We start from the raw sequence: 18,331 nt of genomic DNA on the forward strand, positions 1-18,331 counted from the left end.
AACGATCCAAACGACAGCTATTATGAAAGACCTGAAATTGTTCGCCCATTTACATGGAAAGATAATCGTTACTTATGATCGTTCTTGTGGTCGTTTTGTCGTCGCTATTGTGTTCGTCACTACTGCGAATGACCAAACGACTTCTTATTCAATGCAAACTATTTGCGAACGAGCAATGATAAAAATAGGTCCAGGTCTTATTAAATGATCAACGATTTCTCATTCGGTCGTTAGTCGTTAACTGCTATTCAAACGAACGATTATCATTTAGATTCGAACGATTTAACGATAATCTGAACGATTATCGTCCGGTGGCATAGGGCCCTTAGTCCCATCTTGGGAGTCCAACTTCCTCCACCCTTGGACTGGTGGCGGGTATTCTGTTTTTATCATTTCATAAGTGCAAACCCAATCCCACATGCATTGGCCAATGGCTATACAATGCTGCCTTAACATCATGCAACCATTCACACTGCAATTGTCATAATTGAGCGAGTGCCTTCGAGATGGGTCCAAGCCTGAAAACCTTCAGTTTTCCGGGGCGACCCCTTTATAGGGTATCAATCATTTAAACAAACTTTTGACATGTCTTAGTTCTGTCATGTCAGAGGTTTGTATCAGTCGGGGTCAGGGTGCTGAGACCCCTGCCGATTGCTGGAATGAAGGGGCAGAAGTACACCGATTACCTGAAGTTCCATAGAGCTCCATTAAAATTCCATCGACTACTACTTTAGCAGTGTGACAGAGATAAGGAGCCATCTGCTTCTTTATTCTAACAATCATTGGGAGTCTCTGCACCCTGACCCGTGATCGGCACAAACTTCTGACATGTCGCTATGTCATGTCAGAAGTTTGTTTAAATGATAGGTACCCCAATGTTATATGGCCCAAAGTGTCAGCTGTAATTCAGTTGCTAACCTGCTGACACTGTTAGACAGCTGTTAGGTCAGGGAGACACATGGTACCTTTCATCTGTCCAGCTGTGCTTTTATTCTCTTGTGCAAGCTTTCCCAAGCTCCTGAAACGCTGCAAGCACCAGCAGCCGAAGCTGTCAATCAAGCAGGGTCCGATACAGGAGGGGGAGCAAGTGTCCTCTAGAAACAGGTTAAAATGTACAAAGGTGAAAGTTATTGCAATACATCTTTTAATTGTGACGTGATCCTACTTCCACGTAGTTTAATGTCCATCACAATAAAAGTTCAAGGTTAAAGTCTTGTGAAGATAAGGAGCCGGGTTAGCCAGTGTAAGATTGGCCAACAGCAGAAATAATATTAACATTTCTCTAATTTTTGGCAATGACACCATCACAGCTGTATACTAGGGCTGGAATATTACTATTGTATTTCTCAGGTCAATGATATTGGACTGCTATTTATAGCGAAGCACATTTCCTGTATGCCGGGCAAGCTTTGTTTTACCCTATTATCAGGATACAGTGAAAAAAAAAAAAAAAAAAAAAAAAAAAAAAAAAAATATATATATATATATCTACACACACACACATACAGTGGTGCCTTGGATTACAAGCATAATTTGCTCCAGGAGCGCACTTGAAATCCAAATCCACTCTTTATTCTGAATAACATGTAAACAGATGAAAAAAACATTCAGAAATATGTGATATTGTAAGTTACTGTACAGTAATGGAGAGGATGGGAAACACAAGGACTAACAGAGACTGCAGGGAGCATGAAGGAATGAACAGGGCAGATGTGTGGGCACATGACTGCAGTACTCTCTGTCCAGGGAGAGAGGGGTTACAGCTATGGAGAGATTACCTCCACAGTCCTGTCACCTAATGCAAGCCCCAGCCTGAAGTGGATCTGCTATGATTTGAGAGATGAGGGAGACTTCCTGGGTCAGAGTACAGGGCTGTAGACCCCGCTATGCAGACCATGACCCTCCTCCACCCGCACTTCAACCCAGTACAGGGAGCTCTTAAACCAAAGCAATGCTCTTAAACCAAGTCACAATTTTGAAAAACTGTGAGCTCTTAAACCAAGGTACCACTGTGTGTGTATATATATATATATATATATATATATATATATATATATATATATATATACAGAGGAGAGAGAGAGAGATGAGAGAGAGAGAGAGAGAAGTATAGTAAATATGGAATACAGGATCACCAATGCTAATCCCAGTCACATTCTTAGCATTCTTGGGTGATACGTATGTATGGTAACCATAAGTGTACTCCTACAAATGGTAAGTTATGATCGATTATAGCAAGAGGTTCCCTTGGCTATTTATTAACTATGATAACGCTCATATTTACAGCATATTCAATAAACCATGTAAGTCACATGTGCTACATTTCATTATATGTCAGTACACTGTGTTGGGTTAAAAGGGGTGGGTCCTATAGGGGAGACCGAAACCCTATCTATAATGGCTATTTACCCCAAAGCTGGGTACTCTGGCAAATAATGAGGGCAATGTGCATCCCATTCATTTGAATGGGAATATGTGCATGAATATCTTGTAATAAATGACATAATATATTCCATGTGTTTTCCTTGAAGACAGTATGTCAGAAATCCTGAACCCTGGTTAGTCCCATTAAATAATGCTAATTTGTCTAAAACACAGTAAAAAAAACAAAAAACCCATGCATGCTGATGGCACAAATGTGAGGCTACCTGAGGCAATATGACATAAAGACAGGAGTTGCCCAGTTATGACAACTCCTTTTAGGTTAGGGCTACACAGCGATCTTGGCCTGGTTAAAGTTTGCCATGTTGCGCTGTGTGGATTGGACTGGATTGCACCTACTGTAAGTAAATGGGGTTGCATTGTGACTCGGCAGACGCAAGAAATCCATCCAGCCTTTTACAGATCACAACATGACCCTACTTACTAACCTTAGGTGCAATGCAACGTGATCCCCACAGTGCGACACAGTGATATTTGGCTGTGTTACCCCTGTCATGGCCAAAACCACCATGTATCCAAAGCTCAAATGAGGAGTCATTAAATGAGGTTGCTGATTACCCACATTTTTTACACCTTTTCCGATCCAGACACACGTGGGTACATTATTTGTCTGACAATTCAGTAAATAGACAGATGAGTGTGAACTTAAGTGTAATAATGAAAGTGAATATCAGGTGATGGGTGTGATTAAATAGCCAGGGGCGTACATACCCCTAAATATAAATCATTCACACCCATCACCTGATAGTCACTCATATTAAAATCAAGCCAATCTGACTATTAAAGGGGTAGTGTGGCGCTAAACAATTATTCACTATATAACACACATTACAAAGTATACAACTTTGTAATGTATGTTGTATTAGTGAATGGACCCCTTCCCCGTGTTCCCCCCCCCCCCCCCACACGCTAGACCCGGAAGTGTAGTGCACTATACTCACCTCCCCTGTCCGCCATCTTGCGACAATGATGTAATCTTCGGGCGGCCGGCTGAACCGCTCCACCCGTCCCCTCGTGCCGGCCCCCCCTCTGCCGTGTCATCAGCTGCTCGCACAGTTATGCTCAACCAATCGCGGCTGAGCAGCTGATGACGCGGTAGAGGGCGGCCAGCACGAGGGACGGTCGGAGCGGTTCAGCCAGCCGCCCGAAGACTACATCATTGTCGCAAGATGGCGGACGGGGGTCGACACGGATCAGGTGAGTATAGAGTACTACACTTCCGGGTCTAGCGTGGGTGGGGGGAAACACGGGGAAGGGGGCCATTCACTAACATAACATACATTACAAAGTTGTATAACTTTGTAATGTGTGTTATTTAGTGAATAATTGTTTAGCGCCGCACTACCCCTTTAACTAATTTGTCAAACTATAAACCCACATATCTAAAGGCCATGTCCTTTCAATAATAATAATGATGTTTGGCACAGCCGAATGTTCCTGTGTTCTCTACGGGTAGGGGAGGGGTAAGGCAGAGGCAGACTGCTCTGCTGGCAGATTATCTAGCTGAAAACAAATGGGTAGGGCAGTGATATTCCATCATGCCCGATCCCACATCATCAGTCAGTGGAGTCTCGGAGACCCCCTCGGCGACATGAGTATAAAATGCCTTGGGACCTTTAGCTATTGGATGATAGCGATATCTATAGTATATGTTTAGTTAGCTACAGGTCCTTTTTAGGCTGGGTTCACACTACGTATATTTCAGTCAGTATTGTGGTCCTCATATTGCAACCAAAAACCAGGAGTGGATTAAAACAGAGAAAGGCTCTGTCCACACAATGTTGTAATTGAGTGGATGGCCGCCATATAACAGTAAATAACGGCCATTATTTCAATATAACAGCCTTTGTTCTAAAATAACAGCAAATATTTGCCATTAAATGGCGGCTATCCACTTAATTTCAACATTGTGTGAACAGAGCCTTTCTGTGTTTTTAATCCACTCCTGGTTTTGGTTGCAATATGAGGACCACAATACTGACTGAAATATACGTAGTGTGAACCCAGCCTTAATGAAGATAATTTCACTAAGAAATAAAGCAAACATACAACACAGTGCATTTATGTACAAGACTTATTTTTATTTTTTTTATACAGCAATCTGGAAAACACTCAAGTTCTGACATACCACAAATAAATATTTTAGCATCAGCAGCACACACTCATATATAATACTGTATTGGTTTATTAGTGCACATTGGTTAAGGTCAAAGAGATTAGTGTTTCCAAGCCAAACTTCTGAATATCATGTTAGGGTTAACGATAAATGCCATCTATGCCCAACCACTGGGAACCCAACTGATTTTTTTTCTGTTTCTAGTAAGAAAGGCAAATCTGTCTTGCTAAAATGAAGCAAAACACATCCATTTAACAGAAACAGAAAATTCAAATGTAAAATGTGTTAAATGAATAAGCTAGATGCATATGATGGTCATCATCTACTAAAATATAATAACACACATCTCATATCTCCAGGCTTAGCTAATGCAAAATAAACCACTGCAAGTGTAGGCATATGGGGGGGAGCCTTGACTTTCAGCTGCAGATGGGCACCTGATAGGCACAATGATCTGACCTGCTCAAAGGTATAATCCTCACTATGTTCCACAATGTGGATGTAAATTATCCAATGTGAACCCGAACGAGGAAACCCCAATCACATGCATGACATTCATGCATATTTCAGCATGGAAGACAGGCTGAAATACACATGAAAAGAATGCTGTGTGTATATACCTTTAAAGACTAACCATATAATTCTCCAAGAACTTTGTACCACTTCACGCCTATTAACAATGCAGGTGTTTTCCACAGGGCGGCTACTCCCTCAGAGAAATAACCTGTTTACACCGATTATCTGCATCCCGCATTATAACATAATGTAAAAACCCTGATAAGGCTAGGTTCACACTGCATTTTTGCAATGCCTTTTTTTAAAAAAACGGATTGCAAAAACAGATGCATTTGTGTGCATCCGTTTTTCCATTGACTTCCATTGTAAAAAAAACGGATCAAAATGGATTGATCGGACACAAAAGTAGTGTCAGCTACGTTTTTGTGTCCGTCAAAAAAAAACTGATCCGTTTTGATCTGGGTTTTTTTTACAATGGAAATCAATGGAAAAATGGATGCACACAAATGCATCCGTTTTTTTGCAAAAAATTTAAGAAAAAAACGGATTGCAAACACTCAGTGTGAACCTAGTGTGAATTGGTGTGAATTGGTTTGGTGTCAGTAAAAATTTAGAATCTAATGTTAGTGGTACACTTTACATAGAAGCAATCTTCCCGCAAAATTATGCCATGTGTGGGAGGAACATTGTTGCTGCCAGATACTACTGGTTCCAACTTTCCTTTCCCTGAAACAAGAGCTTTGGGCATGTTGACATCCAACACGCCATTCCTTCTTTCCTCACACACTCTGGGACTTTCTACAAGTAAAGGTCTACAAGTGCCCTTACATTAATTGAGCGCCCAGGCTGCATGAACAATCCCTGTATTGTTCGTGTGGCCATTTAAATACATTACATTGTGAACAGCCGAGGAACGGGCGATTTCCTGCTCCTTGGCTGATCGCTGACACTTTTACACGGGCTGAATATCTGCCAAATGAGCATTTTTAGCTCATGGCAGACAATCGGACTGTGTAAAGCAGCCCCTAGATAGCTGGCCATTCCAGTTAAAATCTAATGTGAATGGACACTTTTAGATTAGAATAAATCTAGAGGGCCTACAAGTGATAGAAAGTATCTGAATGTATACTGATTCACATAATCTCAGTGCCATTAACAAAAAACACATGCATATCTAAAAAGTCGCAAACTAGGCTTGTTTATATTGTTTGAAATGAAGCAATCAGCCAAAAAATGTTGTTAGCCGCTTGCTGGGCCTATTATATGGGGCAATATTGGCCTTTTTCTTAGATAACTGCCCTAGGAAAGAGGGCTCTTTTGTAGACCGCTATAAACTTAAGTCTGGGGGTATAAAAAAGCTTCTAATATATAAATTTTTTAGATCTATGAAGTCAGTTTTGGGTAGTTTTATGAAATGTACCTATTCCAGATTTAAATTAAAAATATTAAGGTTATGTTTACAAACAGTAAAATAAAAGCAAAATATGGTGGTATTTATAAGTTAAAAATACAGCTGAATTTTCAAAGTAGTATTGTGCTCTATTATAGTCAATAGGAAATAGGTCGGCAATGCGCACAGTGTACAATAACAGCAGTAACTGATTATGACCATCAAAATAATGAGCATGAACTTCTGCAAAAAAAAACCTGACAATTTTTCCACCTTTCACACTGCATTTTATTTTAATGTTGTGAACATAGCCTAAAGGGGGTAATCCAGGCTCAGAACAACAAGGTGACTTTCTCCCATAAATTGCATCATTCTTACCCTCAGTTTGGGTTTGCAGCTCCGTTCCATTGAAGGTGTGGGGTGTTGCTTTTTTTTCAAAGAAAATAGCTGTAGTTTTTATATCCTGGATAACCCCTTTAAAATATTATTTAATAGGTTTTCTGGGGAAACATAAAACTGTGCCTTCTGCTTCTGCGAATCTTGTGCATTAAAATAATAAACAAGGCCAAACTTCGGTCCAGTAGGTATGGAGGGACACCAGGGGTATCTTTCTAGAAAACCCCTTTAACATTGTATACTAATTTACTAAATGCATATGTTGCATATTTATATGCAGTACATTTAGTATTATTCATTATTATAAAATAAGACATTCATTAAGTAGTCAAAGTTTGATCTGGAGACGGAGTGAAAAAATAGAGTTTGATTTCACAGTCCTGTTATGATTACTAGGGTCACCTATACGTGCAATAAAGATACGTCCTAGTGATACACTCCCTGACCGAAAGGTTGCTGCAATGTCCTGGAAGTTTACATGGAGTGTCATTTCTAATTTATGAGACGGTTAAAGGGTACCTATAATTTACACAAATTTCTGACATGTCATAGCCACATGTCAGAAGTTTCTATCGGTCGGGGTCCGGGTGCTAAGACCTCCGCCGATTGTTAGAATGAAGGGACAGACACGCGCAGTGGCTCCTGGTCTGCCTCTTCAAGTCTGTCTCACTGCTAAAGTAGCAGTTGATGGAATTATAATGGAACCCTATGAAACTTCTGGTAGAGCAATTACTGGAAGTTCTATAGGGCTCCATTATAATTCAGTCGACTGCCACTTTAGCAGTGAGACACAGATGAAGAGGCAGAGTGTGAGCTACTGTGCATGTCAGCCCCTTCATTCTAACGATCGGTGGGAGTCTCAGCAACTGGACCCCGACCGACAGAAACCTCTGGCATGTCGATATGACATGTCAGAAGTTTGTTTAAATGATAGGTTACCTTTTAATATTGTGAAACAGGCCTGCAAACATAGTAAAAGCATCCGAACAGTCCACACACAAACACTCAAGGAAAAATACTGCGGGAATTGCTGGCTTGTTTTTTGCTCTTTAAAATGTTGCTCTGCAAGGGTTAACTGAAGTTTTGGCAGCCATGTTACGACTCTCCACCAGTACTCTGAATAGAGTCCCAATCTGCACACATGCACAGCTTGTAACGCTCTGTTTCCATCATCGTACATCAGCTCCCCAGTGGAAGTAGGTAACCTGGAAGGAGTGACCATCACGCTGCCATTCAGGACTATGCTGTTTTCCTAGTAAAAAAAAAAACACATGAGAGGTCGATCCTTAGTGACTCTGAAAAAGAAGCTAATTCGATATGTATCCGTAGAGAACACTGTACAAATAAAGCGCCCGCATTCACAATCTTCTAAAATTCAGATCTTGTATTGTCAGATTCCCATCTACAATTATCTGTATTTTTCTCTTGATCCAAGCAAAATAAAATAACCCAAATGCCACGAATGACAAAAAAAGACAAAATTAAAATCCAGGAGGCACACAGATTTATTAAATCAATAAAAGTGATACAGAATTGCACTTACTGCTTTCAGTACAATGTTTCCTCCAGTGCGGAAATCTATAGTCTTTCCCATAATGAAGACGCCTTCATTTCCACGTACAGTTATTTTTCCATCAACATTTATTTTAAGATCGCTGCTTGCGCTACTGGTGATCTGGAAAATAAACAGATGGAATAAAGGAATTACAAGTAAAAAACACCTATAAAAGATTCATTAATTAATAAGTATGTTGTGGATTTTGAGTTTTCTGAAGCCTGTGAACAAGGCAAGAAATACCCCATTCACTTTTACTAGTGGCAGAATGGTAGCTGATAGGGATGAGAAAACCTCAAGCTTGAACCAGAGCGTTCTGCATTTGATTATCAGTGGCTGAAGAAGTTTGTGAGTTAAAAAAAAATTGTATTACCCTCTCTGTAGATGCTCTCTGCACATTCAACGTTTTTACTCCTTTTGGCAAATGAAATTCATGCTTCTCATAATCTGTGCTGAACAAGGTGTTCTGAGTTCGAGGGTCCACAAACTCCATGCCAATGTCACTGGTAATGGAGGTCTTGCCCTTGTCTACTTTCAAAACTGTCGAGCCTTGTTGAAGAATTACCTTGAAATGAAAGACCAATAATATACTGTAACATAAGGCTAAAAACCAATTCATTACATGTCTGGGAGGACATATGTGAGTTACTGAGGAAACCTAGTGTGTGCAGGCTGCAAAGTAAAATCAGTATACAAATGGAGCATTGTGCACTATACAAAGGCAAGGCAGACATAGGGATGGCCATCAGTAATGCTGTCACACCCACCAGGTCTAAAAACACAAAAATGATATTGCTCATGAATATAATGCACACAATCTACTGTAGGTCTAGATTACATATGAAAAATGTAACTAAACATCCATCCAGGAATATCTCATTGCATCATAATAGTATTTACTGTAATAATGACTGTATCCATTAATATTATTACTGGCACATAATATATTCTGCAGAGAAATATTTTGATATGCAGTATTCGTATACGGATTAGCCCCCTTTATAGGGGGCTAATCCACATGATCTGCACACACATTTTGGCCTTGGATGCATGTGGAAAAATGTTTTGTGAACATACTGCAAGGCTGCCCATACGCGTAATCAAAGAAGAAAGATGATCAACACTTAAAACATTCAATGCTTTATTCCATACGATTAAAATCAGCAAGACACCATCAGAATTTAAACAACTACTTCTAAGCATTGAAAGCTTTACTAAGTGCTGGATCAACTTTCTTCTTTGATTACACGTTTATTGCATGTGGCTGGATGCGGATCCGTGCACTACATTGGAGGTGAAGGTAAGCTGGAGTGTGCGTACATATATAAGACTGCCCGTACACATTCATGTCAGCCAGATGCCAGCATGGCCAACAGCTATTACATCTAACTCCCTTAGGTACATGAAAACTCAGGCTGAAAGCTGTTCTGTAATTGGCTGCATTTTTAATTATATTTTAACTTTTTTGTTTTTCCTTTGCACTAGTTCCATTAGTGCACCTTCAAAAGCAATCTCCTGGTCGCTGATACAATACACTGCATTAGTACTGTGGTGCAGTGTACTGAGCCTGTCAGAATTAAGCTGAGAGGCAATCTGTACAGCTGAGCTTTGAGCATGGTTGTATAGCAGCATATATGGCAGCCCTGGGGGCTTCAGAAGGCCATGGATACCCATCAGCAGCCGGCGACTATGTTGCTAAACTGCCAATGGGGTAAGTGACACTGGCCGATCCATTATATGCCACGGGTCATGACATGATTTCTGTATGTAACGGGTCAAACTAACCCAGGTAGTTACAGCAGGAGCCCTGCATCACCTTATTTTAACCCTGGCATATAAATTCATATGGGTGGGAATAAGGCCCTTAGTTACTGTTGTTAAAAGGTGTCTTGGTTGTAGTACTGTCAGTTCAATACTGCTCACAGAACAATTCCTCATTAAGGAGATGTAGATGTAACTTACAGGCTGGTTGTTCCCAGTGATCACTAGGTCTTCACTGCGTCGTCCTCCCACTGTACTCTTGTATAATGGATGTATTACTCCCATGTCAGAAACTTGTTTGAACCGGAGTAAACCGCTGTCATGAATTCCATGCTTTCGCAGCCATTCGGACCAATACGGATGACAAACCATATAACCAAAGTGATCTATAAAAACACAACAATGGCTCATTACGCTGATGTAAGGATATTGCTTTCTAGGAGAGAAAACAGTAACTCACTGAGGCACTTACAGCTCTGGCAAAAAATTAGGAGACCACTGCACAGCTTTCTAAAAATCAGCATCTCTACAGGTCAGACAGCCTTTCTATTCCAGTGTCAGTTAAATTCCAAACCAAGTACACTAAATCTTATTTATTTATTTTAACTTATTTATTATTTAAATCTTATTAAAATCATGATTATTCCACCAAATATTGATTCTGAACTCTTCCTGAGTTAAAACATTAGTATTGTTTTTAAAGGATAGATTCACATGTAAGGGATCTGCAGCGAAATCCGCTGCAGATCCCTTGCCGGTCGTTTGAATGAGAATACATACATAACCTGCTCCACGCTCTGGCTTGCTTCAGGGATCCCGACGCCTGGATGTCCCACTGAGCCAATCAGTGCACTGCGGCGGGGCAGCGCACTGATTGGCTGAGCGGGATGTCCAGCTGGGAACCCCCCAAGCAAGCCAGAGCATGGAACAGGTAAAGTATGCTCCAGCCGGGCGGGTGGTAACGGGGCTGTCATTTACATACTTGCAGAAGGATGTCAATGCAAATTTGCTGCAAATCATCTATGAGCCAACAGGGGCAGGGGAGAACATAACAATCAACCACTGCTTTACCTCTCCCTGTGCACGTGATGCGCTGTCTGACAGGCTCCGGGACCCCCGCCGGAAGGCAAAATGCCCATCCCGGCTGATGGACAGCCCACTCAGCCAATCAGTGACTACAGTGGCATCCTGCCCCAGTCACTGACTAGCTGAGGGGGCTGTCCATCAACTGGGTCGTGACAATGGCTCTGCAGGAGGTCCCAGGAGCAGCAGTGGAGAGATGAGTTGAGTTTGTTATGTTCCCCCAGACTCCTTTAAAGTTAATTGCAATTAAAAACCTGAATATGTGAGCAGAAGAGACAAATTAATAAAAAGAATTAGGAGAGGTAACTGTCAGCTGTAAAGGTCCTCATATACCTTTAATAACTTACAGCCCATTCTCTCCATACACAGGAACATTCAGCACAACCAAACAATCCTGTGTTCTTTATGAGGATCGTTACGCATCACCAGAAAGCTCTCTCCCAGAACAAAGGGGTCGGGCGGTGACTTTAACACTTGACCCCTATCTTCACCAGCATCATCTGTCAGTGGTGTTCAGGAGAGCCCCATATACCTTATAGTGATGGATAAACCCGCTACAAGCATTTGAAACCTCACCCCTTTGTGTCCTCCAAACATGTTGCTGGGATTTTCAGCAACACAAGCAAAGCTACTGGAGAATACAAAGAAGAATGGTTTTCAAACATATGTGGGGTCTGCAATGCGGAGATGCAGCCTAAGAGGATTTGCTGACTGCTATCTTATGTGTATGGTCAACTTTCTACCACTTTTTCTTGTTGTTTTGTTGAAGGCTTTAGGTGGTGGGGTTGGCCATACACACCTTATAGTAATTCACATAGCAGCAGAGGACATGAACACTACCTTCCAGTGTTTGTACACACATCTCCTAGCTTGTACTTACAATTAGGTTGATGACAGCCAAGATAAACAGAAGGACAATGACACAAATGGCTAAGTTGCCTTCCTGCCGCGCAGGCCAGTTTTATGCAAGCGATCTTCATCAATGGGAATGTATCCGGCTTTGAAGTTACTGTTGTGCTCCTTATTCACATTCCTGCGTTCTACTGCCTTCTCCCGCATGGACTTCTTGACTGGCCCATTCGAGCTCTAGGGTAAAAGGGGAAAAATGACATTTTATATATTACACCACCTGTTTAATGCTCATTATATGATGACTAAATAAAGCTTCTGTATATTTACACGGAGAATTACAATGCTTTTTTTTTTTTTTTGGCTGCGTTGACACACTGAAATTTTTAATGCATGTTTGCTGTGGTTTTACCCCAATTTCACAGAAACCGCAGCAAAAATGAAATGTTTGAACACAGCCTAAGGAGTAGAAGAGGAGAGTTTAATGCTACTTACACTAAACAAAAGCTAATTGAGCTGAGCCAGTGTTAGGGCCCTATTACACGGAGTGATAATCAGCCTAATGGGGCCGATTTGACCGATTAGCGCTCCATGTAATAAAGAAAACGATCAGCTGATGAAATGATCATTGGCTGATCATTTCTTTAGACGCAGACCTAAAATCACGTCCGCCAACCGCACATTGCTAGGTGTAATAGCTACCAGCAATATCGATGCGTGGCTGACATTTGCCTCAACAGTTAATACTCTATTCCACGCTCCCGGTCTTCTCCTTAAGTCCCCCTTTAATAAAAAGCTCATATAGGTGTGATTGGTCCAGCATCCATATTGTCTTGAGTGCAAATGTCACCAAACGTGCCAATTTCAGCGGGAGATGGAAATCACACAACTCTCCATGCCAACACATATTGATTAAAAGGAGGATTGGACATGATGTTCCACATGAGAACGGTCGCTGCCAGAGGGTGACTAGCAGCAGCAGATTGTAGACTGCATATTAGCATGAACTAATGCAACTCCATTAAAGGGATATTCCCCATCTTAATGTAGTTATACTTGTAGGGATCAACATGTTAAATATTTTTGCAAATACTGTACATTCAGTTAGCAAACTTGTCTCCTCTTCCTGATATGCTGCTCTTTCCCTCCTATTGACAGCTTGTTGTCTAGGTTACCAACCACCACTCTGCTCTAAAAGCAGGGATCTGTATGATGTATATATAGCTATAATATAGATGTATAGAGATGTACTGTATATATCACGTATACAAATAAGTATACCGAAATATAGCTATCTCAGTCCAATCACAGCTTTTAGAGCAGAATGGTGGTCAGTATCCTAAACAATAGTTCAGTTGACAGTTATCTCCCCCTGTTTTGTTCAGATACCGAGCAAAGTCTAATTGGAATACTGAATTGTTCAACTTTAAACACAGAGGTACCACTGTGTATGAAAGTTAAGAGGTGTCTCCCTGATATAACAGCGTCAGCCACCTGGAACATTAGCTGTTAGCTAACAGATTCTCTAAAAAAGAGTGGGCTTGGGATGTCTCCTGAAAGCGACTCTTAATCCAAGATCTGTCCTGGGGTCCGTTCGGCAGGTGATGCAGTTATTGTCCTAAAAAACAACTTTTAGGGTATAAACCCACACACCGTATACGCAGCATATTTACTGCTGCGATACGCAGCAAATACGCAGCAGATTAGCTCTAAATAACTGAACACAGCATCAAATCTGTACCAACAAATCTGCTGCGTATTTGTTGCGTATCTGCTGCGTATACGGTGTGTGGGTTTGTACCCTCAAACCGGCAGCCCCGTGCCCAACGGGCGTGGCCTAGATTGTGTGTGCATTAGGCTGGCACCACCTCTCTGTCCCTCCTCCCCATTAGGAATGCTCCACGCAGATTGTATCCTATTATCGTTAAGACACCTGTGCAAATGTTCAGACAGGAGTAAATGTTTCAGTGGCATTCCTAATGATGGAGAGGGTGGGAGGAGGGACAGAGGGGTGGTGCAAAGTTAGGGCACAGATACTCCCGTTTGGCACGGGCTGCAAGTTTTAAAGTTGTATTTTATGACAATAACTGCATCACCTGCCGAACGGACCCCAGGACAGATCTTGGATTAAAAGCAGCTATCCAAAGGTACAAGTGGTTTGGGGGGGTTCAGATTGTGGGCACAGAGTCGCTTGAAACAAAACTTGTTACTGAGGCTACAATAGAACCTGATTATCTCCATCCTTCTGAGTCCATAGAGAATTGTGACACCATAGCGCTGCAGGTGCTCCCATTGATCTATGGTTACATCACTGATCTACAGCTCCGAATAGGAGACATCCTAAAAGTTCTCATCACTCCCTAGTCCTATCCTATAAATAATAAATGTACATCATATTTGGTATCACTCTGAGTGGATCTATCAAAACTATTAAAACATTATTGACCGTAATACATATATTTTTAAAGGTCTTTATTTTTTTAAGCAGAATAAAGCCCACGTGTCACTTTATACTACACTACGTAAAAACAAAAGAAAGTTGGATTTTCTTTTAGAACATTTTCCAACACGTAAAATGGTAGAGTTAGGAAATATAATCCATTCCACAATAGATTGAACTCTCATGCGGCTATATGGATGGAAGAATAATATATGGAATGGGAACACCTGCTGCAATACAATGCTATAACATGGGGATTATAGGAGACTTCAGCATAAAGAATATATTACACTCAGCTGCACCTCTCCAGCTGTTGTAGGACTACAACTCCCAGCACGCCCTGCCAGTAACAGGTTGGGAGACACTGGGGACCAGTATGCCACACGTGGGACTATTATAGGTTAGTCTGGTATTAGAAGACAATAAATAACCTACAATAGAATAAATCCGGGCTGATCCCTCCTATAAGCATCTCTCCAGCCTGCAGCTGTAAGTATGTATAGAGCCTGTCAGTGTATACATGCAGGACAGCAGGCTTTGTAGTTATTTATTGCAGCTAAATCCCCGGCTCTTCTATCTCTCAGAGCCGCGTAGCAGCAGGAATCACACCGGCATGCAGTCAGCTCAGGACTGACCTGCTCAGCCGCCGCCATCTTCCCTCCGCCCTGATCCTGACAGCGAGAACACAGAGGCGGCGCCGGACTATACCACCAGGCGACGGGGGGAGAGGACAATGCTGAGTGAATGTGTTATACATAAGGTATATAAATATTTGTAGATGGAAACTAAAACATCACTAACCCACTTCATGATATTGGGTTAATGTTAAAGTGTAACTTATAATTTAGTCTTTTTTTTCGTTGACCCCCCCACCTATCATGGCATGGTTTCTTCCAGTGGTCCATAGGAATGTAGTGGTGGGAGAAGCTGGCAGTCTGGGCTATTTTGGTCAGTGGTGAGGACGTTGTATAAATAGCTGCTAGGGTGGATACAGGAGGCTCAGCCATTACAGTATAACAGATAAGGAAGGGAGCAGCTGACTAGATGTTATCAGAAATATAGGATGGTGTATATTTTTGCAGAAAAAAGTTTTTACCTTAAAAAAAAAACCTTCGTAAAACGTGCCTTCTATCCGGTGCTGAGCGCAGATAATGGCAGGTCACCCGTCAGTGTGTTTCCACATGGAAGCTCCCGTTGAAATCAATGGGAGCTTAAGGGTATAAACCCACACACCGTATATGCAGCGTATTTACTGCTGCGATACGCAGCAAACTCGCAGCAAAATCGCAGCAAAATCGCAGCAGATTAGATCTAAATAACTGAACACAGCATCAAATCTGTACCAACAAATCTGCTGCGTATTTGTTGCATATCTGCTGCATATACGGTGTGTGGGTTTATACCCTAAAAAAGCAAAAAAACAAACAAACGTGCAAAGCCACATCAAATCCATGCTGATTTTGAAGTGTTAAAGTTTTTTTAGTGTTTTTTTTTTTTTAGTGCCCTTGACACTCTTTATCACACACTATAAAAATCAGTGCATTTATTTTGGGCTGACAATGTCACACATGGGGGTCTGTGACACTTTTGGAACCCACTAGGCACTCCAGCCAGAAGATGAGCTGGCTGTAAGGGTCCTATTACACGGAGCGATTTTTAACGTTAAACGATCACAAACGGGATTGTTTATCGTTAACCTGAAATCGTTCACCATATTACACAGAATGATAGTCGTTAGTTACGATTGTTACTACGATGGTTATTGCGATCGTTACTAAGATCGTTTATTCCTTCTGCTCCCAGCAAAACAATGAACAATGTGCTATTACACTGAACGATTAGTGAACAAATGCGGAACTTGAGCGAAAGAATGTGGAATTACAGTGAGTGATCAGTGAACGATTAACAATGATTTGAGGCTCAGATCTAAATCAACTATCAACGACACATGAGCAACTTTTCGATCGTTGCCAACAATTACACAGACTGATTATCGTTTAAATTCGAACGATATAACGATTGATTTTTCGCACGATAATTGTCCCATGTAATAGGGCCCTTAGTCTTTCTCTGTGGGGGAGGGGGCAATATAAAGACGGAGAGCAGGGCATGTGCAAACAGTGTCACAAACCTGTGTCAGTGTCACTGTTGCCGCAAAATAAAGATCCATTTTTACAAAACTGGATGCTGGAAGGCCTGGCATAAAGTCTCAGCCAGTACAGAGTGTAGCGGCTCAATGCCTCTGGCAATTCATGACCGGGGCTTCCTGTGTTTAGTCCCTTTTTTTTCAACCAGCACAAGACTATGAAACTGCCTTCAGGAGACTGGACCTGGATAAAAGTAAGTATAGCTTTGTTGTATAGCGCAATACCTAAAAAAAAAATAATGAATGTAAATTGCAAACTTGCTTTATATCACATCCACTGTTGATTTAGATTTTATAAATTATAACTACAAGGACATTTCAAAGGGTAGCTATCATTTATACAAACTACTGACATGTCATCGAAGTTTGTATCGTTGGGGGTTCAGGTGCTGAGACCCCCACCGATTGCTAGAATGAAGGCTGTGTGCCCTCTGCTCCCTCATCTCTGTTCTCACTTGTAAAATCTTGGTGGAAGGAATTATAATGGAGCCAATGGAACTTACAGTAGACGTGATTGCCAGGAATTCCATAGGCTCCCATTATAATTTTGTCCCCGCCACTTTAAGTAAGAGCGTAGCAATTGTCGGGGGTCTCAGCACCCAGACCCCACTAATACAAACCTCACAAGTCGCTATGACGTGTCAGAAGTTTGTTTAAATGAGAGGATTAAGGGGGCTGCTGCTAACATACTCGCAGCAGGATGACAATTCTTCTGCAAGTATGTAATCCTATTAAAACTGACAGGAGGGGAATCGCAGCAAATTTCACTACGATTCTGTTACATATGAAGCTACCCTTAAAGGGGCTATCCAGAGAGCAGGAAAGGTCCTATCTTTTCTGCTCTCTGGCACTCCACTTGCTCCATCTGCCCATCTGTGCTGATACTTCTGCAGACAAGAGGGAGGCAGGAGCATGTTGTGGTAAGTGACAGCTGCCCGATATTACCAAAGTCGCTGTGACTTCGGGCAGCTAATGGACATTGCATGCAGGTGTAGTTTTATCTGCACAAAATGTCCCAAGCACCCGCAGTATGCTCGCACCCCGAAATATAGGTTTGTTTTTCATCAAGTTCGGACTGCATTCTGAATGCAAATATGGAATCACAGCCTTAGGGTATGTTCACATGACCGTATTTCTTTTGTCCAATTCATACGCCACATAGGTGTTATGGGTCCGTGCTGGGGCTGTGATCCTTGCCGCAAAAAAAGCAGGCAGAATAACCATTCACTTATGAATAGATCCATGTAATTGCAGATGGCTACAGATGCACATCCATAGTCTGTAGCTGCAGGTCCGGATGCGAACGGATGCGCCCGCATCCCAATTCAGTACAAATGAAGATCATCCGACCGCTACTGCAGTTACGCCCAGGATGATCTTCACTAACACCAGCCGTTCTGTGTCACAGAACGGCCGGTGTTTCACGTTGTGTGAACATGGCCTTAATGGAGAAGTCCAGCAAAAACTTTTATTGTATTGTATTCCCCCCCCCAAAAGTTATACAAATCACCAATATACACTTATTAAGGGAAATGCCTATAAAATGCTTTTTTCCCTGCACTTACTACTGCATCAAGGCTTCACTTCCTGGATAAAATGGTGATGTCACTTCCTGGATAAAATGGTGATGTCACGAC

At 41.6% G+C, this 18,331-nt stretch overlaps 1 protein-coding gene across 1 annotated transcript; it reads right to left on the minus strand.

Annotated features, from left to right (window-relative positions):
• Positions 1 to 7,841: 7,841 nt before the first annotated feature.
• SGCB (sarcoglycan beta) lies at positions 7,842 to 15,223 on the minus strand. The gene is given in 10 exon segments (XM_069977618.1): positions 7,842 to 7,990; positions 7,992 to 8,022; positions 8,024 to 8,112; positions 8,404 to 8,535; positions 8,789 to 8,980; positions 10,378 to 10,502; positions 10,505 to 10,562; positions 12,140 to 12,201; positions 12,204 to 12,345; positions 15,184 to 15,223. Coding segments are annotated over 10 exon segments (930 nt in total). The 5' UTR covers positions 15,202 to 15,223; the 3' UTR covers positions 7,842 to 7,909.
• Between the last annotated feature and the right edge of the window lie 3,108 nt (positions 15,224 to 18,331).

This window comes from Dendropsophus ebraccatus, chromosome 7 (genome assembly GCF_027789765.1).
Source record: "Dendropsophus ebraccatus isolate aDenEbr1 chromosome 7, aDenEbr1.pat, whole genome shotgun sequence".
Taxonomy (NCBI): domain Eukaryota; kingdom Metazoa; phylum Chordata; class Amphibia; order Anura; family Hylidae; genus Dendropsophus; species Dendropsophus ebraccatus.